This window comes from Sciurus carolinensis, chromosome 7, assembly GCF_902686445.1.
Source record: "Sciurus carolinensis chromosome 7, mSciCar1.2, whole genome shotgun sequence".
NCBI lineage: Eukaryota > Metazoa > Chordata > Mammalia > Rodentia > Sciuridae > Sciurus > Sciurus carolinensis.
Window position 1 is genome coordinate 55,694,466 of NC_062219.1, and position 26,116 is coordinate 55,720,581.

General features: G+C 41.4%; 1 protein-coding gene across 1 annotated transcript in view; it reads right to left on the minus strand.

The window, feature by feature from the left end:
* The window catches only part of Sobp (sine oculis binding protein homolog), a 158,907-nt gene that overhangs the window by 64,730 nt on the left and 68,061 nt on the right, over positions 1-26,116 (minus strand). The window contains 1 exon segment of the mRNA XM_047558312.1: positions 3,615-3,710. Coding sequence (XP_047414268.1) covers positions 3,615-3,710 — 96 coding nt within the window.

Below are 26,116 nucleotides of genomic sequence, written 5' to 3' on the forward strand. Positions count from 1 at the left end.
CACCTGCCTGCCTGCACAGGGAAATGAAATGGAAAAATCAACCCCCAGAAGAACAACCTAAGCTCTCTCCTTCCCATCACAAGTCCACAAAACTAAAATAGTTTTCATCTTCTCCCTACACTGGCATTGGAAGTGACCAGAAAGAATTCTTTCCCGTGCTATTTTTGTTTAGCCTGCCAGCTGTGGGCTCCCTCCCTCTCCCTCCGCAAAACCCTCGTCCCTAACAGCCTGAGGAAAAGCCATAGGGATTCAGACTTTATCTAGGTGATGACTCAGGAATCTGAAACTGAGGAAGACAAGCTAATTTTTACCCCTGAGTTTCCTTTCTCTGATTTCCCCTTTCAGGACTTTCTAAACCTGGTTTCTTTCCAACTAAATAATATTACTTCAGTTGCTGCTATTCTGTGGTTATATTTTGTCCTTCGTCCTGAATACAGTGATGTTCTCTTAGGCCCAGTCCAAGAAAATTTCATAAATAGGCCCTGTTGTCTTTATTTCCCTCTCCAAAACCTCTCAGTATCCCTTTTCTTCTAGCTATAAGTTTTTTTTCCTCCAAGGACCCAGCATATGCCCTGTTTCTGCTAGATGTTACTCTCAGTCAGTTTTCAAGAATTGAGGAAGAACTGGCTGATGAGAAGGTGTGAATTCACCATACGATTATGACCTCCTCCTACTCTAGCTGGTAACCCAAGCCCACCAGTGACATGAGCGATTTAGTAGGAAAAATGAGAAGCTTTTCAGTCCCAAAATAATGAAGCAAAAATAATAAAAGTGACCAATAATGGAGTTGGAATTAGGGGTGAGGGCTAGTCACCCATGGCTGGTTCTAAATGTTCCCTCTTCTGGGATCTTGTAAGCCATGTTGCTATAGTGTTAACATGATGCAAATTTCCTACATTTTCTTCTACTGAAAATTGTCTTCTCTGGTCAGAAACTTGAAAATTCCAGCAGAATACCTGGTGTGTGTGTGTGCACACATGTGCATACACATGCACTCACACCTATTTATGAAAAGGTAGGTGGTCACACTGAACTCTGGTACATAGCACTTATTTTATCTGATGTCACTCATCTTGATAGCCTTGTATTTCCAAAATTAATAAAAAGCATAAGGAAACAACTCTGCGATCACCAACTAAAGAATCTTGGCTACCAAGCTAAATATCTAGTCATCTGTGTTGTATATTAAGTGTGAAAGCACATATCACAGTTTGGGATTTAAATGGAAAAAATCAATACTCTACAGGAAATCTACAGTTGCACAGCAGATTTTCCTATCACCAGTGCTTTCTTTGCAGTGTCTTCTGATGATACATAGTTGTGTATTCTAGGCATCGATTTTACTTTGGTTTTGTTTAGATTATTTAATATTCCTCCCTCTTCCAAGAAGCAGAGGCTGGAGGGGAGGGGCAGAGACACTGAATGATCAATAATAAAGTCCAGGTACTGTCCCATCTACCTGGTCAGGGCACTGTCTAACAGTGCCCATGTCCCAGAGGACTAGCCTGCCAGCCATGTGCTCCTGATCCTCTGGGAGCCTAGCAGAAAGCTGTGCCCTCAATGCTTTCTCCCACACTTTGCTAACTGGCTGCTGCTCTGGCTTCAGTGAACCATGCGAGAAGCAGGCAAAACCACCCTTAAGCTAAAAAAGCACTCTGGAGTGGAGCTTGCAGTCTTCTCTGACAGATTCTTTAAAAATCTGTTCTATGCTGCACTAAGAAAACTCCAAGGACTTCCTATTTCTCTCTTAAGAATGAACAAGTCTTTTTCATATGGAAGCATAACTTCTCAGGACTTCATAACAGCCAAGCACCATTACTTTTCTTGCAGCTGAAAAAAAAAAATGAAATTTCTCCTTGGAGAAATAAGCTTACTTGTGCTTTCTCTTTATTCTTCTTTTTCTTTTATCACAGGAAAGTATGCCGAACAAAATAAAGCATTTATAACAGTGACTAGAAGGATGAAGATCGTACCAGTCTCTCAAAACTACTGCCAACACAATATGGTGCATAAGCATAGCAATAATAAAACGCCTGTGTTCTCTAAAGACAACTGGGAAAGATGTTCACATTTACTTCTTACTTCTTCCTCTATAAACTGACCACAACCAGGACTCAAAAATGTTCACTTTTCCAGTAAATAGAAAAAAAAAAATTAAATACAGCACATTACTCTTAACAATTTCTCTAAAAAGAAGTAAGCTACTCCCCCAAAGCATTCTGATACCAAAACATAGCATAAATGGCCCCTATGGTCTAACCATAGTTATGGAGAGAAATGTTCAGACTAAAGCAAAAAGCCTTTTCCCCAGAACAGGTAATGCCAGCAGGTCTGGAAGTTTAAGAGCCTTCAAATAAAATATCAGGTGATTTTCATGTAAAAGCAGTGACTCTGCCTGCGGATTGGTTGGTCAAGGGATGGCACACAGAATGAGTGGAGCTGTTGTAACCCTGCAGACTGTGGCCCAGGAAGAGGAGGTTCTTTCTGTCAACATCTAGCTCCTGCGGCTAGAACGGTAAGACCTGTATTTTTCTCTCTTCTCCTGCTCTTTGGACACTTTGTTTTTAATGAACAGTTGGTATCAGAACTAAATCCAAAGACTGTTACATGTGGGATTTCCTAATACAGAGACCTGGCAGAGCAGTACTATATTTGGCCGAAAAACTAAACAGAAATTAAACTACCTCAAAATGTAACAACTGAGCATCCTCATTCTCTTCCCGTTTTCATTTAGTTGGAGCAAATGTTTTGCTTTAATGCAATTGAAAAGAAAAGAACGTTTTGGGATAGCGTAGCTAGATCCTTCATAAAGCTTCATTTTCAAAAGCAGTGTTTGAATCTCTAAATAAATGACAATTCATTCTCTGTTTACTTTAGGTAAACAGAAAATGCATTGCGGAGCACTCATTTTCAAAAGCTAATCAAGAACATTAGGTCCCAACAGATTCATTTAATAGAAATATAATAGGCATTCCTGCTTGCTTTTCATCTTGTCTCACTGTAAATGCTAAAATGAACAGCAAATTAACCCTGCGTTGGAACCCAGTTTCTGTCACAGCTGATGTCCTCTTGCTCATGACTAGTAAACACTCCCCCCCCTTCGTGCACTGCTTTGACTCCTTCTGCAGAGGAGAGACGATGGAGTTTGGCAAGAGAATGGAGGAATTCTTGAATTCTAAAGGGGGTACTGCGCGTCAACTTCACTATCTTCTGTAGCAGAACGAAATAGTACAATGGTTGTCCCCTACAATAGTGTGCAATTAGTGTAGGAGGAGGGGTGGGGTGGGGTGGGTTTTTTCCAAGCTACATATATCAGCTGTCTTCATATTTTTAACTTTACTAGCCATTCTCCAAGTGGCTGCTTATAAACTACTATACAAAACAAGCTCATAAAGACAGGGCCATTCAAGCTCTATAATCAGATATAAAAGATGTGCAAACAACTTGAGATCTTATAATTAATATTCAGTGATATCAGAATTAGCATTTAGAACTCTATACAGAAAAAACTATAATATTTCATAAATTATGTAATAATGAACAAACCCTTTCAAAAACTGTTTTCACTGTGCTAAAGTAACATTCTAGACTTGTCGTAAGTATGTTATTCTTACAAGTAGTTCGCAGTTATTCTTGAAGGCAAGCCTTGGAGTTTCCTTAGCATAGTGCTGCTGGGGAAAATTTTCAGCATGTCCATCTTCATCTCTAGCCTGAAGGGAAATATAATGGCCTATTTAGGGACTTACAAATAATGGAAGAATAAAAGCTAAAAGCATAACAGCTCAGATCATTAAACAAACGGGAATCCAAAAATAACAACATTATTAAGAAGTTTGTTTAAATACGCAGTACGCCTTTTAGATATCAAAATTTGGGATTTGTTTTTCTTTACTGTTTAATTTGAACATTCAAATTCATTGTGGTGTGATAGTTAAAACAACATGAAGCAAACCCAAATCAAGTCATTTTTTGAAATCACCACCACTTTAGTCTCCCAATGTGCATTGTTCATTGCACATTTAGGATTACATGACATACATACGTGTTTAAACTTTTTGGCATGCTTAAGCAATCTCTAGATAATGCACTTTTAAAAAATTCTAATAGCAAGGCCATAAGAAAAGCAATTTGCATAGTTATATTTTGCATTGTAATACTATTAAGAGATAAACTGATTCCCCTCAATTTTTAAATAAAAATCTGAATGGAGCGATGATCTAGTAAGAACAATGATTCTTCAATCAAATGCAGTAAAAAAAAAAAAAAAAAAGAAAAAGAAAAGATTTAATTAAGAAGCTGCATTATAAGTTACTGGTTATTTTGATCTACACTGTTAATTAAGAAAGCTGAAGTTTAAATGGAGACATTAACCAAACCCATTAGCAATACCACTTGCATACGGTCTTCTCTTTCTAATCTCCATCGGTTTCTGGTTTGGAGTTGGCGAGAAGGGAGAGGTAGGTGAAAGGGGCGTGCCTGCAGCACACTCATTAAACCATTCATTTGGGTGACACTTGCTCTCTGCTCTGCTCTCATCTCATCTTAGCCCTAACTGCTCTCTCTTTCCTGGCCTCCTGAAATTCACAGCTGAGCTGTCTCCCTCACATATGGCTTGCATATAATTATGCATATTCCATTTTGCACTGCATTAAAATGATGAGCTCCTGGCTCCCTGCCAGCTGATTTTTAAAAGCCCCAGTGAAGTAGGAAAAAGGAGAGAAACACAGGGAGAGCCGCACAGGAAGCAGCAGGTAGTTCTGTCTGCTGTCTCTTTAGATAAAATGTATGTCTGGCACCAAGGGAACAGCTGAGAACTACCTGTTGTGATGTATGGATTGCGGGGTAGAAAACAATGAGCACACATCAGTGGCAAAGCGAGGACAATGCTTATGTACTGTTTCTCCTTTATGAAACCTGCCCTGAGTGTGTCACTAAGAGCTCCCCAGCTATCCTGGGGATTATTATTTTAGGAAATGGATTCATATTTTGTACATTTGAGAATGTATTGCTTGTTTTTATTAAAGGTTTCTGCTACTTATTGCAAGGAGGGAACTGGATGGAATTTGGAAGTGGGATGTCATGGTCAGTAATAGTTGGGTTATAAGAAGTTTGCAGGGAAGTTGTTTTGGTTTCATTTTGGAGATTTATTAACACCTCTGGGACTTGATGTCTTTTTATTGTACCTTTCCCACACCCAGCACCACCACTGAATCTGAGTAAAATAAAAATGTAGTTATAGGGTTAACTATATGTGACAGAGGAAAAAGTGGGTGTTATTGTGTCCAGTGGTTGTCACGGCAACGAAACTAATGATGTTCCTTCTCAGCACACTGGTACCACTCTGCAGCTACATCAGGGTGTAAGTTAATAAAGCATAAAGGAGAACCATTTTAAACCCCAACTGGTAGAGGTAGCAGGGGGGTATATAACAAAAGGCAGTTGTAGAAATGCCATAAGATGCCAATGGACAGCAGCAATATTAGATTCTTATGACAAAATTTTCAGCCACTGGGTAAGGTATAGGTGTGGGTCCCTTAAAGGAAGGGACCACATCTATTTCATCTTTCTAACTCTGCCATGTCCCGTGACTTACTTTTAGTTCATACTTAACAAACATTGACGTGACTGAAAAAAAAATAAATGTACGGGTGGTAACTAGGCCTTATCATAAACAACTCTGTAGAAATGCCACCTCAAAATATGCTAAGTTTGGTGGTAGGTTTATTATATTCCTGATGCACTATGATACATATGCTTGGAAACGCAATTTGCATATAGTTTACAAGGGGTACTATTTACATATGTATGTCTATATTCAATATATATGTATCTTGTGTATAAATATTCATAAGGTGGAATATGTTTATTATGCATGTACTATGTATACACATTCATACACACCAGATGCTAGGGATATTTTCAACATTAGTGGCAAAAATACATTCATTCCACTTACATGTAAGGTGCTCACAATACTTTTTATGTGTTTAGCAGGCAAAAACTTCCCATTATCTAAGATTTGAGTGTGATTCTTCAAAAGAACTACACATCCATATACAGTCTCATAGTTTATGATGTTAAATTTAATAGTAATGGAAGGAAAAGGGGGGTTAGGGAGATTGGGAAGGAGAGAGAGAAAGACAGAAACTTGCTTCTTCATTGAGCCTTTATGTTTGCCTCTGCATTGAATCTCCAAGACCCTGGGCCCTCTGACACCCAAGCTGACTCCAGAGCCCAAGAAATTCTACTCTCCAGCCATCTTCTGTGTCTCCAGCACAAGGCACAGAAACGGAATGCATGCGAAGTGCCCACGTAAGCACTGACACTCGCCTCTCACCAACGTAATCTCATTTGCGTTCTGAAGTTTTGTATTGTGAAATTTTGAATCTTCACCATAGGACTAAGTGGAATGAGTCCATTTGTCTAAGGTAGTAATTCTCTACCCTGACTGCATATTGGAATAATCTGGAGTGTTTTTGTTTTTTAAAAAACGTATTGGTGACTGCCCCGCCTCCCCTGCCTTTCAAAGATTCTGGTTTAATTGGTCCAGGGTGAGGCTCTGACATGGGTGATTTTTTTTTTCAGGTGACTGTAATGTACGAGCAGGGTTGGGAACTGCTGATCTAAGGATAGTGCCTACAGGTACCAAGAAGAGTCCCCTGGCATGGTGGGTAGGATATTCTCTGACCTGGTCTCAGGCCTACTGGAGCGAATCACTGGGAGGGCCATATAGGATGCGGCCCCTGAGATGGGTCTTACCCTAAAGATTCAAGATATCATATGACTAGCTGTAGGCCAAATTTCTCATTATTATTTTTGTTTGTTTGTTTGTTTCTTAGTTTTTGTATGATGAATAGCATTGGAAAAACTACTACACTGCCTCCTTCTTGAATCTCTCTAGCCAAGGTTAGTCTTCTCTTGACAACACAGTTGCATGCACCTCTGCAACTACTGGTGTGATTTCTGTCTTCCACCCATGGCTCCAAGCCTGTAGCAGGCAGGAACAGGTCTGTCTTCCCATCATCATCTCTGACTACTGCCTGGTGCAGTGAATACTAAGAATGAACTTATCATTCCACAGCAACCTGGCAGCAATGTGATATAGAATCCACCCAAGTCTCCTTACCCTACATGTAGAATCATTCTAGTATGTTGTACGATCCCTTATATATTAAAGCCAGTGCCTTATTCCACATCTGACCCATTTGGGGTACCAGACAAAGATTTAAGGGGGGAGGTACAGAGGGAGCCAACTATCCCCTGCAGGGAGGAGGATGCAAACACCGAAATTGTCAAAATCACCGCTCATGATAGCAGCATAAGGCAGACCAACTTTTAGCCGGTTTTATTATTGTTCTTAAATTCTCTACAGACAATGTATTCTCTAATTGCCTGCCTGGAGTGGACCACCCCCCTGGCAGCTCTTGGCACCCACTGGGGCCAAGAGAACTGTGTTGATGTCTGACTTTGTTCTGAAGTGACAAGTTCTGAAAGAAGGAACGTCAAGACACTTCATGATGAACTAACTCTCTCCATGTGTCTTATTCCCAGTAGCTTTATTCTGACTAATGTGCTAGATATTTATGGCACTACTGGGAAATGCAAATGGGAGACTATTTTTTACATTTCATTACAAATGTGTAATGACAAATGTGATTGTCAGGTCAAAGGTGCATTTTTGACCCATTGTTCTAAGAAAACTTCACTTTTTACCATAACAGAAAAAAAAAAAAAAAAAAAAAAAACCCTTCAGTGAAACTGCATGGGGATTTCCCCATTTTGCTGAGAGTCACACAGCCATGTTCATGGTGTACTGAACATTTAAATAAATATTAAATTATGTGAGTAACTTAAACTAATTGCCTCTCAACTTCAAGACCATCTGCCTTAAACTTTATATTCACCTCTCTTTGCCTGTGAAACATTGAGATTTTAAATTTTGATTCTTACATGCAGCAAATTTTATTTCTCCTCCAAAGAATTCATTTCTTCCTCTGGGCCAAATTCCCGGTACCACTTGCAGATTCAAGCAAAATCAGCATTCTTTCTCCTCTGGAGAACTCCTTTAGAAAAATGTGGAACATCGTGGAAACAGCCCCATTCACCTACCCGAAAGAAGTGTGATGTTTCAGGTTCAACAGAGAGGTTAACACTGTTGACATGTGAGTAGAGAGATAATGAGGTACAATCGTACCTTCCTGTGATGACTGGGAGTTTACACTTCAGTTTCGTTGTGATTTCAGGCTATCTTTTGAAAACAAGGCAAGGTTTTGCCTGAAATCAGAACTGGGGTGAGCATGGCAGAGGTTCCAGACTCAGCTTTCCAAGCTACAGCAGATGCAGCCTGTGTCAGCCCATACATATGGTGTTACCAGACTTGGGAACATCAAAAATAGTGCACCTCAAAGTTTTGAGAAAAGGTTTAGAGACGAAGAGTTACAGAGGGAAAGGGGGAATATTAATTTCATATTTTAGAACTACTTTTCTGAGCCAGAAGTCATAGAATTTCTTTTCAAAAACTCTTGGAGTGCCACTTTCTGAGTTATCCTTCCTTTCTCAGACACATACACATATTCTCTTGAGGAAGCCCAGAGAGGTTGAAAACCAACTATCACATGCTGCCTTGCAGAGTGTGATGACACCCTTATGACACCTTTGTGACAGCCCATTTCTTTTGGCCTTCAGTGAAGATACCTAGGAGCTCTCCAATCACTCCTGCCCCTGACTGGAATAACATGGGGAGGTCTCAGAAGTAGCTCCCTCTCCTCCTTGAGTTACTGCCCAGTTGCTCTCATCTCTGTGGCCCGGTACCTCATGACTGAAGCCCTAGTTCCCTTCAGCTGTGTTTCCTGTCTTTTACCCTCTTTTCTTGGGCAAAACTAGACTCTATCTCCCTCCCCACTTCTGGAAAATTCTTATGCATCAAAATTCTTATGTTAAACCTGAATTCAGACCACAGTTCCTTTAAGAAGCCATCAATGAACTGTTTCTCCTAGTCCTAACATGGTCTCTATGCGTGGTGTTCCATTCCATCTATTGCACTGTACATATGATGATTGTCCCCTCGAATCAGTGAGGCCTTTGGGGTTTTGTATGAAACCCCACCCATGCTCATACAACAAACAACACTGAAAATATGTTGAATGGATTCATTAACCCTTTCTTGTGCCTTAAGTCAAGGCCCAAAAGGGTTTTGTTTTCTCTACTTTGGACTGCCTACCTGTACAAACACAGATCCCTGCAGTATGAGTTGCTTCTGTGCAAATATTCAAGTCACTGAAAGACTGAATCGTGTGTGTATGCAGTTCCCACAGAGAGTTTTCCGCTGGGCAGAGGACTCATACCTGGCATCAGGCTCCCTGCTCTGGAGAGTCTCCAGGAACCTGGAAACATCAATTTCTGGACCCAGGCATCTGTTCAGTTCACATTGCCACTAATCTTTGCATCAGGATCCCTTGCCCTCCCTTTCATCTGCTTCTCAAAGATTGTCCATGGGGATTCCTGCAGCGGTGCTGTTTTACTTTGTTCTTTTAACAAAATGTATTTAAATTCCCATTTAGTATGCCGACCAAAGGAGAGAAGCTGTTTCCTCAACGAAGTTCCTCCTAATAACTCTCCTCCACTGGCAAGCAGGCAGGCCTGCTCCATACCTCCACAGGCTCTTCTGACAGCTCACACACCTCTGATGGATGAGAAGGCCTTATTTGCTGCAGTTATTTTTTTTTCACTCCATGCAAACCTTTATATATATCATAAATTTTTAATATCCAATTTGGAGTCTTCAAAGAATAACGGTAACAAATATGCAACATGAAGATAATGGGAATTGAATCATGTTTATGGCTTCCATGAGCATCTCCTTAAAGATGTCAGGTCAGAGCCACTCAGAGCTGGATGCGTGTACGGCTGATCTGGGTCTGATTAATGGCTGCCCTTACTCAGGGGCCCTAATGGATTGCACAACAGTTATGGCAACAGATTCCACATCAGCCCAAAATACAGCTGCCACATGGACTAAAATATATCATGCTGGTCCCAGCATATTACAACCGTGCCTGGGATCATCAGAGCGGTTCCTAAGTGACTCTGAAAATCCCTGGTTTTACTTTTTGTTTTTAAATCTATGTTTCCATTATTGGACAGGTGACCCATATGCATTTGTCTTGCACTGCTCTTTGTCAGGTCACCCGAGTGCCTTTGTCTGGTCAGTGTCTACGGGTAAGACCCAGCAGCTAGGGCACGCAGCTTCCTTCTTTTTTATTGTCAGCTAAAAGCCACACCACCATCACACCCTGGCAGCTTCTGATTATTCCAGGACCCTTAAGCCACACTGGATTATCCCAGCTCCTTGATTGCTCCCTTCCCCCACTCCCCTCGGCCCACTGCCTGCCTTTTGGCTTTTTTCACTCTTCATTTGCATCTATTACCCAGAGACCTGTGAGGGGAAACAAAAGGCAGGAGAACACGAATGATTCCATTTTGCTATCGGTTGGCACCTATAAAATGCTTAAATAATTGGCCTAATCGAGACATTTCAGTTAGTCCCTTTATTCCTATTCTCTGAAATGACTAGGCAGCAGGGGCTGGGCTCATATCTTTATATGCAGACCTCATGGAGGACCTGAGAAATTTGAGAAAATACAAAGTAGTCAAGGGTTACAGGAGGATTCCAGGCCCCCATCTGCAAGGTTAGAACAGGATCCCGACATTATGGAGGAGTTTTACTAGCTACAGGATGTCTCCCCCAGAAATAGTCTGGCCTCTGATGGGACTAGGAAACACACCATTAATCAGATTAAGATACTGCTCTGGATGTTATCAGGGTTAATAGCAGCTAACATTTCTGCAGCCCTTAGGTACACACCAGACACCATTCTAGGTACTTTGGTTGCATTAATATATTTAATGCACACACCTATATACATACCCCCGGGGAGGTAGGTGCTATCATTATTTCCATTTTAACAAGTGAGGAAACTTGGGCTCAGAGAGGTTATATAGTTTATGCAAAGTCACATAAGCTAACAAGTGGTGGAACCAGATTCAAACCCATGTAGTCTCCCTCCAGGGTCCCATTCTATCCCCTGATGATTTACTACCCCTATGCTAGTGGCAAAAGGAAACCAGTGTGCAATAACTAGGAAATACTGGCATCATTAAATTTAAAATATATATTATTAATTAAGGGAGGTTTTCATAATTATTTGGTTTTGCATTCCAAGATTGAATACACTAAGGAAATTAGGAAAGGATGGTGTTTAATGACAAATGAAACAGAAGCAGGGGTGGGGAGGGGGCTACAAGAGCCCAGTGAAAAGGGTGGAGCAGCAGATCTCAGGCAGAGCCTTGGGGAGCTGGAACTTCAAAACCAATGAAACTAATCCTTAGCTTCTTTATCCTGACTTTTTAAATCGCCTTCAGATCATTGATTATGATATCTAAGTCCCTTAATACCAGGAAAGACATGGCTACAGAAGTCATTCAACTATTCAGATCCTTTAGCAATTTCCTTTGTGAATTTCTAAAAGCATCAACATCATATTATTTTTTATTAATCCTGCGGATGATGCTATACAGAATACAAAGAGCATTTGCGTTATCTTATCTCACTCATTCCTGACACTCTGGTACATAAATGCAGATTGAGATTGTGACTTTGGTTAACATGAGTCAGTTCACTAAAGCCTGCTGTGATTGCCCCAGGTGGTGGGGCAGGGTGTTCAGAGAGCCACAGGCCAGTTGCCACCCTCTTCTCAATCCATAGCACCTTCCATTATTACCAGAAGACAGATACAGCAATATAACCCTGAACAGGTCTCAGCTGGTAGGAGTGTGCTTCAAGAGGCTTGGGTTACATTCCTGGATGAGTTAGCCTGCAGAGAACACAGCCTTCATGGTGACCTATCACGTCACACATGTCTAGGTCTTGGCAAAGGGGAGACAGACACCAGAAAACATGTGAAAAGATGTAAATGAATCAAGGCACATTTCTCACCATTTCTGGAAGAAATAACTCAAAGGGCATAACCCTGGAGAGGGTACTCATGAACAGCTATGAGTCACCAAGTGAGTCGAATGGTGTCTTTGAATTAGTTTCTAATTCTGAGGTTGAGGAGTATAAATTCTGAAGTAGCAGTAATACTTGTCAAAGACATGATGTCACAATTGTCATTTGTAATAGGGCTCAGCACTCAGATCAACAACATCTTTTTCTCATATCAGAAACCACAGACATTTCATAATCAAGGTCTGAATATGATAGAATTGCCTACGCCTTCTCTGGGTGGTTCCTAAGCTAAGCCTCAGTCTACACCATCCCTGGGGACCCACCAACCAACTGAGTAGGCCTACAGATTCTCCAAGACTGTTCCAGACATCACCCTGCTCTTTCACTGGATCTCTGCTGGTTCAGTTTTAAGCCCACTTCCCCCCCAATCCTCACTTACCCATGCCCCGACTCTGGCTCTATATTGGACCCTCTGATCTGTGTTTGGTCTGGCTGGAGCTTGCTGTCCCCCATGGATATACCTTCATCCTGCCACTCTGATCCTCTCTCTGGCCTGCAGGAAGGTATCCTGCTCTGATCACTGCTCTGGTTTGGGACAGTTTTATAGGCAGCATCCTACAATTTGTCTTAAAAATAAGATATCTTTAGGAGGAAATAAAGTGAGGCTCATACAATGTTTGTAAAGATCTAAAATCAGCCTGAACATGAAGAGGAAAGCCCAGGACTGGAACGAAACCCTGACTTTTACTGTGCACTATCCACATAAACATTCTGGCCAACATGTAGCGAAGCTGATTTATGCCAGTGAATGCAGGCACAGGAGAAGGATGGGTGACACATCCATTGGCTTTGCCCCCTGGGTCTCAGAGTGTGAAGTCGGATGTGATTCTGAACAGGCTGGTCTTCCTGACAGCTTCAATTACAATCCATGTGCCACTTGACCTGTTAACGGAGGCGTCATTAGGCTTAAGAGGAAAAAGGCCTAAATTACCAAACCCAGTACCAATCAGCCTCTCTGAGGAACCAAATGTAAAGATGGCAGCAGAGGGGCTTCATAAATAATGACCTCTGCTCAAATGGCACTCTCTGGAGTCTTAATTTTAAATCCCAGCCATTCAGCAGATGATGAATGAAGGTAATAAAAGGTGGGACTATGACATGTTTAAATAGAGAATAATCATTTTAGCAGAATTTGACTGGGGTTTAGGGACAGGCCTGGTGAAGTCAACCACTGAGTATCAGGCTAAGGTTCATCTCTGCATGACAACTTCAGTTAATTCTTGTTCCTCTGTTGCCCACTTTATTGTTATCATTTTTGTTATTATTATTACCTTTCAAGGAGGTATATTTTGGAGTCAAAACCAGATGAAGCAATAAAGCAGCCTGTGTTTCCACATCCCCTCTTGGTAAAAATTGAGAAAAGTAATATGTGGCTCCAGCCTGCATGGTGAGCAGCCAGACCCTTCTGTTTGCTCCATTCCTTCCCCCTCCCAGCTTTTTGGGTTATCAAAATTCCCAAACTATTCCAGTTCTTCCAGACACTGGTCTCTCAACTGCCCACTCTTCTTCTAGGTGGGATCTACCAGAAGGAGCCTCCTGACCAGACACCACTGGGAAGAGCATCACCACTTCCAGAACCTTCCAACTCAGTGACTGCTTCATGGAGCTCTCACCAGGCACAAAGGAAGAAAACTCAATATAGAAGTCACTTTGAAAATAATCAGATTTCATGACTTTTTTGTGCCAGACACTATGCTAGTTATTTTACAGATTTCATTTCATTGACGCTCCCAAAACCTTTATGAAATCTCTATTACCGCATCGCCTCCACTTTGCCAGTGAGGAAACCGAAGTACAGAGTAGTTAAGTAACTTGCCCAAGGCTCAAGAGCTTCAAAAGACAAAGCTGGGCTCTGAACACAAGTATCGTGACACCAGGCACAGGAATAGCCAGCAGTCACGTGATTGGTGAGCAACAGAAACTGCAGAGGAGGCAGAGGCATCATCACTTGTGTCCCTCTGGTCTGTCCCCTATGGTGAAAGACTGATGCCCACACAGCATACAATAGAGGGAGGGGCCAACCCACTAGGCTGAAAGAGCACAGGCGACAGAGCACAGCTCAAGGCCGAGCAGACACCAACCCTGAGCCACCAGGATGGAGAACAGCTGCTCTGAGCACTCTGCACCTGCACAGAGATGGGAGGAGAGGGAGGATGGGGTCACAGGGGGAAACAGGCTGGTGCCAGGGAGCCTGTATGAGGAACCCTGCACAGAGATGGGAAAGGAGACATCCAGGGACACTCACTGGGGGCTCACTAGTTTTGAAAACGTTTTTTGATTTCTTTTGCACATCCACAATAGAAAAGTATGGAATTCGAAGGTGAGAGGGAGAGCTCAAATCTTTTCTCTGGGACCTAGAAAGATGAAGACATGTTTTCAAGAACACAGGATTCAGTAAACCTCTTTCTGTGGTTCTTGTCTAAACATAGAACAAAAAACTGCTCTGTTTGGATGTGGAAAACAGCAAAAGGGGAATAAGGATGATTACTTGATTGAATTATTATAGATTTTAACCTTCTTTATTCATAAAAACCAGCAGCATTTACAGGTAATCAAGTGTTCAAGTGTAATAAAGAAACTTCATTAATTTCTTTGCCTTAAGGGATGACAGACCCTGTCTTTGAATTATAAAAATATTTTGCACAATTCCACAAACTTAGGATACACTACTCTGTATTCAGACAAAACCAATATATGTGGCATTGTGACTCCTCAGAAAGCAGACAACAGTGGCAGGGTCACTTAAATAATGTTTCCCTTGACTCTCCATTCATTCGTTCATTCATTTGTTCATTTGTTGAGGTAATTTGGGAAACTATGCACCTAAAATGAACTGTATACAGCCCATATGGTCAAAACATTTTAATTTTTTAAGTTCAACGATAACAATAAAGCAAATGGTCCCTTGCCAAGGTCTATCCATACATAATTTAAAGTGCTAAAGATCACACATTTATATCTTATTTAAAATTTAGTTTTTAAAATAATTATAATTTTGTAAAATTAAAACCAACTATGAAAGGCAAGAAGTAGAAAATGTTCTCTTAAGCAGACAAGGAAAAAGTAGGAAGCAAGAAAAACACCAACCACCCTATGTGCCACTAGATTGAGGATATTAGTACGAGATGGGTAAAGAGAGCAAGTAGGTGCCAACCAACCAGAGTTTGATTCCTGGTGCCCCCACCCATGGGGGCAGGGCAAGGTACCTAAACATCAGTAAAATGTGGGGAAAACATCAAGTTCAGAAATCTGTGGCAAAGATTAAGCAAGACAATCCTTCACATGTCCCACACAATGCCTGGCACAGAGTAAGCACTCTATCTGTGACATTTACTTAGATTTCACCAATCTGCCTTCTTTCCTAGAGAGAAAAATAAATGCAGCTGGCAGGAAGGCGTGGGGATTCACTACCTTTTCTTATCATTAAAATCTTGATTAAAATTAAGTTGCAAGCAGCTAGAAGTATGCTCAGTGGCCAAGGCAAATGCCAACCAGAAGACACTGGCAAAGGTTTGAGGCATCTTAGAAAAATGCATCAACACATCCACTAATCAGGATGCTAATCCTCCAACAACCCGGACACAACTGACACTTAATAGCCACTTCTATTTCTCCTGCCACCTACTATGGCTTCTGTTCCCTGTGAATAAGCATTCTTCTGTTTTCTTTTGATCTCCTCACATCTTAGGTGTTCCCTGAACAGCATCTCCATCAACAAACAACCCCATTCACCCAGGACTCGAGGTACTGCTATATGTTGAACTCCACAGATTTCACCACACCAAAGAATTCTTGCTAAGCAAGATTTCCATGTCAGCCTACTTGATTACCAGTCACATCATCACTCTTATTACTTATTTCCCAGCTACTAACTTCGCCCTGTATAAACCATGCTTCTAACTCAATCACCGAATACACCTCTTCATCTGCAGTCCTATGTGCTCAGCAGAGGTGGGGCACACGTGGAGTGTAATGCACATGTAATCCACATGCTCTTTCCAAACTGAAAAGCCTCACCAAAGACAGGGGCACAGAGACAATAGAAGAGAGGAAGAGCTTCTGAACAGATACTTGGCTCACCATTTGCAGAAAGTGTACAAGTTAGCAGATATTTTCTGATTAGAAAGTTGAGAATTTTGTTTGTTTAGGGTTGCTTGGTTGGTTGGGTTTCATGTTTGCATGTGTGTGTGTGTGTGTGTGTGTGTGTGTGTGTGTTGTTTTGTTGGTGCTGGAACCCAGGGCCTTGCATTTACTAGGCAAGGTCTCTACAGTAGAGTTGTTACACCCCCAACCTGAGGAGTTTTCTTTTTAAGTAAACATTGCAGCCTGTATTAGGTCTTTATTCACTTTAGAATTCAGTTCAAAATTGCTGTCTTTGAGGTTTGGTTTTTATGTGTTTATTTTTAACACGGTGTTCATCTCCATCTTTCTGACACGTCATGTTTTCTTCACAATCCTTAGACATGATTCATCATCACCTGGTAATTTCTTCTGCGTAACTGAGAACCCTGTCCCTTAGTCACCTGTGCAACTTGAAAAGACCTCCTTTTACCTTACTGATTGATCTCATCTTAAAGTAAAATGTCCTCCTTGTATAAAACATCTAGATGTCTCTCTCTCCCAACCCCTTGCCTTGCCACAGGAAGTTGCTTTACACGTTCCACAAAACGTTTATGCTCATTTGTTTCTTTATATTACATCCTGCCCTCTTGTTCTCTAGGATCTGATGTCTACAAAGATATAATCAAAATGAAATTGTATTAGTTAAGATTAGCATCTGTGGCAGCAATTCCTATAAATGATGCAGACAAGGCAGTAGCTATAATGTCTGTCTTATTTCAAGGTAAAAATGAAAAATGACATCTTTGATGGAGAAGACTCCACAGAGACCTGAGTAGAAATGTGGCCTGTTCCTCTGTTCACAGACAGCTCTCTTTCCCATCATATGGCTGACAGGTGTGTAATCATGTTCCTTAGTCACAGTTTGTGTTAAAATAACCAATTATCCAATGAATGAGAATCAAGTTCCAGTGTGACTGTCACTACTACTGCAAAGTGAAAATGTGTCATCTGAAGCACAGGAGGCTCTGACTGCACTTCACCTTGGTCAAAGATGCTGTGCCAAGCTGTGAGAAACCCTTCTTACTGTACAAAGAGTTCAAGAAAATGCAGAACATTTCTTCTTTGACCCCTGGTGTTTAGTAATGGAGATGCCATCAGGCCACCATGGACAGTTGGTCAGGTTTCCTGGACGACTCAACATCATCCCCGCCACTTCCTCTCTTTGACCTTTCCAGAGCGCATCACCCTCACTGTCATGGAGCACTGACTACCACAGCTGTCTCCCTGCCCACCCAGATGTCCACGTGAACAGGACAGTATCTGCCATTAGCCCACTCTTTTCCCTGGGATGAACATAACCTTCCACCAGACCCCACAGGGACAAAGGACAAGGCTGAAACCCAGGACACTTGCTATTCCAACTATATCTTCACCAGACAAGAAACTTTCAAGCCCAGTGGTAAGAAGAGGCATGGTAGCATGCAAGGAGCCCTCGGAATCATCCTTGGTTGTGGATATAGTCAGAAGCAGTAGATTCTTCAGCTTTTATGAAGAACATTAGCACCAATATTCCACTATCTACTGACCCAGAGGGTATTTGTTAACGTGCCAGGGGAGGAAGCCTGAAAGTGACTCAAAGTCAATGAACAAAGAGGAATCACAATGGATTGATTATAATAAGGCTATTGTTATACTTATGTGGATGTTCATCAAACATAGGCCCACTCCCCTCTCTGTCAGGCATTCCCCATTGTGGCCTGGGGCCTCCCAGACTGGTGGTTGAGAGCTAAAGGACAAGTGAAAGGAACGGGCTGTCCTCTGGCTTTCTTGCCCTCCTTACAGCAGAGCAAGGACTTGTTTTCTACCCCTGGTTGATGAAAGAGTGGTGGGAACCACCGTGTAACTGACCATGTAACTCTAGAAAAGATTTTGAGTTGTGTGTCCACTAACTCTTTTGGTCAGAAATACAAACAGTAAATTTTCCGTCAAGTCAAAGAAGGTGATGATTCAAATTTTAGGCAGTCAACATGGAAATGGAAATTCTCTTGACTGGTTTACTTAGGGCTAAAAGATATAAGGAGATGCAAAGAGGAGAACAGAAAGGACAAATCTTTTATATCCCTTGTTTTTGTTTTTTTGTACTGGGAATTGAAACCAGGGGCCCTTAGCCACATCCTTAGTCCTTTCTTATATTTTATTTAGAGAGATAAGGTCTTGCTGAGTTGCTTAGGGTCTTGATCTTTTTTTTTTTTTTTTTTTTTCGGGGAAGATGTTCCACTGGAAGAGTCTCCTGCAAAGACCAGACCAATATTACTTCCAAATAAAGAAGCTTGAAAGTTGTGGTAAATGAAAGACAATAAATGTTTAGGGGAAAGAAAAACACATCAGCTGGTTTTCCTCTCATGTCATTGCTCTGTCACTGATGAGTTTTTAACCAGTCTTGTCCTCATTGGCATGGTGCTAATTACCACCTCTTCCCTCTTCCTGGAAGTTCAAACTTGACTCTACAACTTGCCTTAACAATGGCTGGCAGAGTGGGCCAAGCCTGAGGGAGCAGGATACAGCAGGGCGGTTTCGTAGTGGATGGTGGAAAACCATGTGAGACGTGAGCTGAAGAGGGGGACAAGAAGGCAGGCAGGTGCTGAGGACCAAGGTGTCCTCCCCAGGTGGGGCAGGCCTGTGCCACCTTGCCTACAACATCTCTCCTTCTCTTATTCATGTGCTCCTGGCGATTTTGGCAGTGGCACCTCGAGTGAAAAGCACACTACTTAGCACATATGGTGGAGAGAATCTTGTGCATCAGCTGAATGCATACTGTACTACATACACATTCTGTTTTATCTCCGGGCCCAGCCGTGCTGCAAACGCTTGCAAATTGGGAAACCTTCTGTGCAGTAAAAAATATGGACAGGAGAAGCTAGACTGTGACTTATAAGAATGTGACACTAGCCAAAAAAAAGCCAAAGTAAGGAAAAGTTAAGGAGTGTGCTTCATACTCATTGCAACAAAGGCAGCTCTGCAAGGTGGAGACTCACGGCCAGCCTCCATCTCGTCCCCCTCATCCTGTGGTTTCAACCCAGTGATGGGCTTCCCTTCCCCACACACATGCAATGCCTTCTGGGAAACTTTGCCTGTGTCCTCTGTTGCTTTATTTTTTGGAATGTTTGAAATTTATATGGAAAAACAATTTAGTGAAGTTTCTCAGATTCACCTTGGTAGGGGACAGTGAGGAAACTGTTATTTTTGTCCTTTTATCTTAAGGTCTTCAGCCCACTGTTGTGCCCTGGGATGCTGCTGCCCTTACAGAGTCACTGGCATCATTTTCCCTTCCTAAGCATTTCTAAAAGCAAAATCCAATACTGCTCAGGATTCAGACCTCCCTGCATATTTGGGACATAAAAGGGGCAAAGTGGTGGATCGCTCTGACCTTTCTTCTTTTTTCTCTCTCCCTCTACCTGCCCCTTTAATAATGATTTTTAAAACAACTATTCCCTAGGTAAGGAAAGTGATATAAAAATCCTTTTTCATTTCAAATCACAGTACTTCCTTTCTTTTCTATTAGCTTTATATATGTTCGGGGGAAAAGTGGGGGAGTTTAAAGATTTTGCTAATAAATGGAGACTTTTTATAGGGGTCAGTGCATGAAGGTTTCTAGTGTTCTTTTTTTCAGCCTGCTGAGAATGATTTTCCATGTTTCACAAATGAAGAAACCAAGGTGTAGCCAGGGGATCCGACTGAAGGCACAGAATAAGAATTATAATAATATAGTATTCTTTACAAGATACTGACTGCTTAAAGCACAAAAGGAAAAAGGGCAGAGGGTACCCAGAGTAATGCCCGATGGTGTCCCAACTACCTGCTGGCAGCTCCTTGTTATCCAACCACACAGGTCTCCTTTCCTGTCCCTTTCGTCTGGTGCAAGATCAGAAGTTGTGAAGAAGAGGCAGGCTTAATAATGCTGAAGTGTGTTGCTCCTAACCTAATTTATTCTGTGTGTAGAATTCATGATTTCATTTCTATGTTATTTAGAATCATATCCTCTCACAAATGTTAGGAAAGATGGAAGTTAACCCCAAATTGATGGGAAGCTTAGAGTTGCCTCAGGCATACTTTGGTTTATTTGAGTCAGTTGTTCATTTTCAATATGGTTTCAGTTTGCCGAATTGCTAGAAACATTAAAATACATATTTAAAAGAGCATGTTTTATAAGGACTCTGTGGGCGACTTGACCGCACTTCCCACTGCTCAGCACTAGCATTGTTCAGGTTTATTTTTCTTTGTTGTGTTTATCTGACTGCTTTTTTGTTATTGCTGTTAATGAGTTGAAATATACAGAAAATATAATAATGTCCATAACTGGAAATGACTCTTGCCATGTAACTATCTATTAACAATAGTGTTTGATATTTATTACTGGTCCAGCTGAAATAGAAAAGGAGATTTCTAAGCAGTCTATATTACTGAAGGGAAAGAAATATTACATCCTTGGAAAAAGTCCCAGGCTCTTAAAATGGACATTTTAACCAGGTCATAAGGGAACCAGTCAGTTGAGTCTAAATTCTGCCCCTCCTTCCACACACTCACTCTGGAACCAGAGTGGGTGGGGATTCTCTGGGCTAAATTCTGAGTCTCTTCTTTAGTTCTTCCTTTGGAATGTTCTTTCATGCCAGGTCTCCCCAGGCAGACACACCTTGAACAACACAGCTCACCTCCGCCTGAGCAACTACTTTCAACACCAGGTCCTCAGTGGAGCAAGAGATTATCTCCTCAAAGTTCATCTCTTGGGCATTTCAAGCACTATTATTTTACTTTGCATCATCAAAATTCCTGAACATTTTACGAATCAAATTCTGGGATTGAATTGCTTTTTAATGCACAGTATATTCAAACATTAACTCAGGCTCCTCCCAGAGGAACTCCTTCCAATATTCTGAGTTCATTTTACTTCACCTCAGAGAATGTCAACTCTGAGAATCATGGGAAAGATCTGGTATTAAGGGGAAATAAAATAAATAGTTGGCAGGTGCTTGTTTAGACATGTACCCCGCTAGCCAAGGCCGTAGGAGAGCGCCATCTTCTTAGGCTGCAGTGGTCAGAAGGAGATGAGATTTTTGCTGAGTTCCATTGGCTGAATTTCAATATGGATTTTCAGTCACTTTTAAGGACCTATCCCTCTTTCAATTTCACACTCAAGGAGTAAGACCAAAGAAGAGAAAATGTGTTCTGGATTTTGGATCAGAACCACAAATCTGGTTATGGTTTATTAAGTCATCTTAATAAACCATACTTCTGCCATCTGCCCAGTGTGCTCCCCAATATTTCTTATCCACTTCTGACTGTGGTCACTTTTCCCTTCCCTCTGCACCTCATATTCAGGAAGTATATGAGAAACTGAGTCCTTCTGAAACACGGAAGATTCAGAACTTTTCATCACCCTTGATGCCTACCACAGTGCTGTTCATACATGCTGAATAAATGTGGGGCCATGGACTTGAAATATCAATCAAGGTGTGTATCTACCATACAACTTTCAAAAGGACTGTGAGATCTTTTTTTTTTTAACCATATAACCCAAGCTGAGCTGATGGAACATGGCTGGGCATATGACTCAAGGGTAGCCACTGGATAAGGTGTTCAGCAATCCATGATGTGTCCTGCTACAAAATGATGAGCTGATTCCATCAGCTGTCCATCCCCCCCTTCCCCCGCAACACACACACAAACACAAATTAGAATATACCAGGAGACTGCAGCAGATTAGGATGGGAGCTGACCTGAAAGGTCAGAATGTTGAGAGGTGCTGGAGAGGCCATGATGGGTTTGTACATGCTGAATTGATTAGGACCAGGAAGCATGGGGAAGCTAAGAAATGTGACCTTGCCACAGTGGGGAAAATAGGGAGCAAACAGCCAGAGAAAATTGGAGATAGCAAGAGAGAAAAAGGAGAGGTACAGAGAAGTAGCCTCAGTTCTCACAGTATTCTGGTTCCAATTCCAGCCCCCTTTCCTGAAGAGCTTGACTAAAATAGCATTGGCTTGCCTTTCAAAAGTCTCTCTGCTTGTTTTCTTTCTCTCCCACAGTAAAGAGGGAAAGTAGCTACTACAGATGAAAGGAGCCTCAAAGGGTGGCAAACATGAGGAATCTAAAACTATCAAGCAACTCATCACGCACTTCCATCATCTGCTGAGTCTTGTGGACTGGTCACTGCATTGAATCTGAGAAAGGGGAAGGCATGGATGAGATGGTTTCTGTTTTGTTTTGCTGGAGAAGACAGCAACATTAACAATCAGAACTAGGCTGACCACCTTCCTTCATCACCTGAAATCTCCACTAAGTACATGGATTAGACAATGCTGTCTACTCTGTGAATAGTGGAGCCTGAGTGGATTCTATTTTTGATGGAAAATCAGCTGATTAGTTCACAGCCTTTCACCCTTCGGGGTGTCTGTCATTTCTAATTTCTGAGAGTGACAGATGTCAGCTCCCTTAGCAGGGGACAATTTTTAAAAATCTGTTTGTACACATAAACTGACACAAACTGAGCTGAAACCCACTAGGGGAAAGTACAAGATTGTGCTTGAAGCAACCAGAGTACACGGGTTCAACCACTGTCCCTGCATAGGAGGGGCGAGATAAGCCTGGGAGCATTTTCACTCCAATTTCCTTTGGAATGTCCCATAATGTTCCTGATTGTATATCTGGAAGGTGCAGAAACTGGTCAATTAATCTGAATACTCAGATGGCTTTTAGGTTCATTTTGATATGCTAGTCTTTTTGACTTAGCAAAAAGTTCTAGAAATTAAGTGCATATTCTACAGCTTAATAGAACCTTGTTTTTTAGTTTTGGATCCAAGTTAACAGAATTTACTCATTCCACTTATTTCCAGATACTCTACAGTCATAGCCAAAGTCCAGGAAAATGCTAAGGGATAGAGAGAGTCACTCCCTAGAACTATGACTGCTGCCCTTTGGGCTCTACCCACTCATCCCATATCTACCTGGTTCCAGCCTCAGCCTAGGAGCTCTGGGAGGCTGCAGCAGGCCCAAGTTGCCTGCTATTCAGATGCCCATATGGGAAGTAGGTCAGTGTTAGATCTCTGTATCTGTTGCTCTCTCTCTTTCTCTCTCTCTCTCTCTCTCTCTCTCTCTCACACACACACACACACAACTTTCTCTCTCTCTCTCTCTCTCTCTCTCTCTCTCTCTCTCTCTCTCTTTCTCCAATAATTACCCAGTCTGGGGTCAGAACCTTTGCCCCTGGCTTATAGTGGATTTAGAGAACTCAGCATGAGAAGGGGTAGGTGAATGTAGAAATCTCCACCATGGTGGGAGCCATCTGGCCTTGGTCATACTGAACTTGCAAAGATAACCTTGTGCAGACAGATTCTAGAGCAGATCAAGACTAAGTACCTCTTTGAGCAAGGTGGTACATGCCTGTTAAACCCAGTAGTTCAGGAGGCTGAGGCAGGAGAATTACAAGTTCAAAGTCAGCCTCAGCAACTTAATGAGACCCTGTCTCAAAATTAAGAAATAAAAATGGGCTTGGGAAAGTGGCTAGGTGGTTGAACACCCTGGGTTCAATCCCTGATACCAAAGAAAAAAAAAAAAAAAAAGATAGAGGATCTCAATGGAACCTAACAGAGACCCTTGAACCTATGGACAACTAAGTCATATTTCTGGTTACCTCTGTTATTCCTTTTGCTACATGAAATATCACTGAGTCTTCTTGGGATCTCTTTACCCCTCAGATGACAGGGAAACTTTACTCCTTCATTATAGCATGAGTTGAAATGCCTTAATCTAGCCATATAATCCAAACCAAAGAAAAAACACTGACCATCTCAAAATTTGTGTTGCAGTCACTTCTTCAACTTCAACTTTCAAAAGTCCTCTCTTCTTTCCCTCTTGCCCTCTTTATTTTGATCTGCTGCCCTTCCAGGCAGCGATGCTGTTTTCTTTAGCAAACCAAAGGCAGTTTGTTTCTGAGTTAAATGTCACTTCAGTATTTCCCCAAGTGAGATGTTTGAACCAGTTTATGGGTTTCCTAAGCAACAGAGAAATGCTGGAAAAATATTTGGTATCTCAGGTCTGTGAGTTGCCTTAAACTTTGGCTCCACAAAGCAAATGAAACAGATAGATTGAATAGTCCAGTCTCACAACAGTTTCAAGTTGAAAAAGGAATAGCCTGAAAGCATGGAGTTTTGAAAGTTGGTTGCCTTGAAACCATGCCACTCAGGTTTTATGCCCCATTTTAATACTGGAATATTCTGGTGACAACAAGAGAAACAATCGCTGAGCAAATCCAAAATCATGGCACAATGGTCAACAACTAATGTACAAGGAAGGAAGTGAGTTTCCCCGGCCAAACACAGACTTCTGGAGGAAAATTCCTGCGGGAACGCAGATTATGCCCTGAAGGCTGAGATTTGATTAACCTTCTTGTAGCATGTGTAACGACAAATGTTATTGGTCATAAAATTATCCAGCCCTTATTAAAACACAGCTGCAGCTCTGGGCTCAGTGACCTCCTGGGGGAGAGATTTCCATAAGATAGTGATAGACTTCATGGAAGGATAGTGCCTTCCCAGCGTCAAAACTACAGGAGAGTGTTTTACACTTTAATGAGGAGTTCTTGAGAGAGACCAGTCTCCTTCGTATTAAAAGCTTTAAGAAATAGAAGGACCAGATTACATTCAGTCTGCTACTTGGTGGGCAGCCAGCCTATGGCTCACAATATGGATGCGTCTTCCCTTACAGGGAGACGCGCACACATTTGTGTGTGCAGAATCACATTCACACAGACATACCTATTTTACATCCAAATGTTTCCATTTCTCTTTGTCTTATATAATCATAGCAGCTCGGAAATTGAAGAAAACTTAGAGACTTTCTAGTCCAGCTACCCATCCCTCTCCATCATAAAGTAGAATTATACAAAAATGGAAACCAGTTCACTGCCTTCAGAAGTGTTCCTGAGGGGTGCGCCACACTATGGGATGTTATTAAGGGTCACCCTGGCCAGTGCAATGGGTTTCTCCCAGCAGCTGATGCTACTCTGCCCCCTATCTCAAGCTGGGGGGTTGGGGCTTCCCTGAGCTCTCCTGAGCCTCCACACTCCTGGGGAGTGTGGCTATAAGTCTCCATTCCCTACCTGCCAATTGTGGGAAGGATGTCTGCTTTCTGGGCATACAGGTGAATCTTTAAGCAATGCCCTGTTGTCTATAACAAGTTTTAAAAAATACTTAGGAATAAGATAGGGACAATGAAAATGCTTATTCTTTTCTCTGGTTAGCTCTTCGCTATTTATATCTTACTTTCCTTCTCCCACATGGGCCACTAAGCTGATTTTTACTAATGGTGCCTTCTTTATGAAATTTCAGATCTGCCCCAAGAAATCCTCTAAACTACAGAGTATTTCCCTAGTTTAATTTCTCCTAAATTGATCAATCTATCTGCTCAGAATGATTAGAGTTACATCACATTCATTTTTTCTCAAAGATGAAAATTTCTTGATGAAAAAAAATTTATCAAATGATGCAAATTTTAGTGACAAGTGTTTCTCAAATAATTTCTATGAAATGATTTTATAATATCAAACTCTTAAAATCTATTTTTATTATTTTTCTATTTCTTACAAATCATGTTCCTATTACCATTTTATCACTCTTAAAACTTTTTGTTATAATTTTTTAAACATACACAAAAGTGAGATACTAGTGAAGCCCCAAATTCTCCTCAGCATCAACAATTATCCAGATTTTTACCCTACTACTTCATCAATCCTTTCTTTTTTTTAATTCTTTTTTTCTTGCTGAAAATTCTGAGATGTTATGTCATATCACAGATAGCAAAATACATTTTATTTGATACATTTTTACATAATTTTTATGTTGTTTTCTTTTGAAAACTCTCAGGTTTGCCCCTCAGGTAAACCATCTCAGAACATTCAGTTCCTTCTTCAAAGGATCTCGGCATCTCCGCATGTCA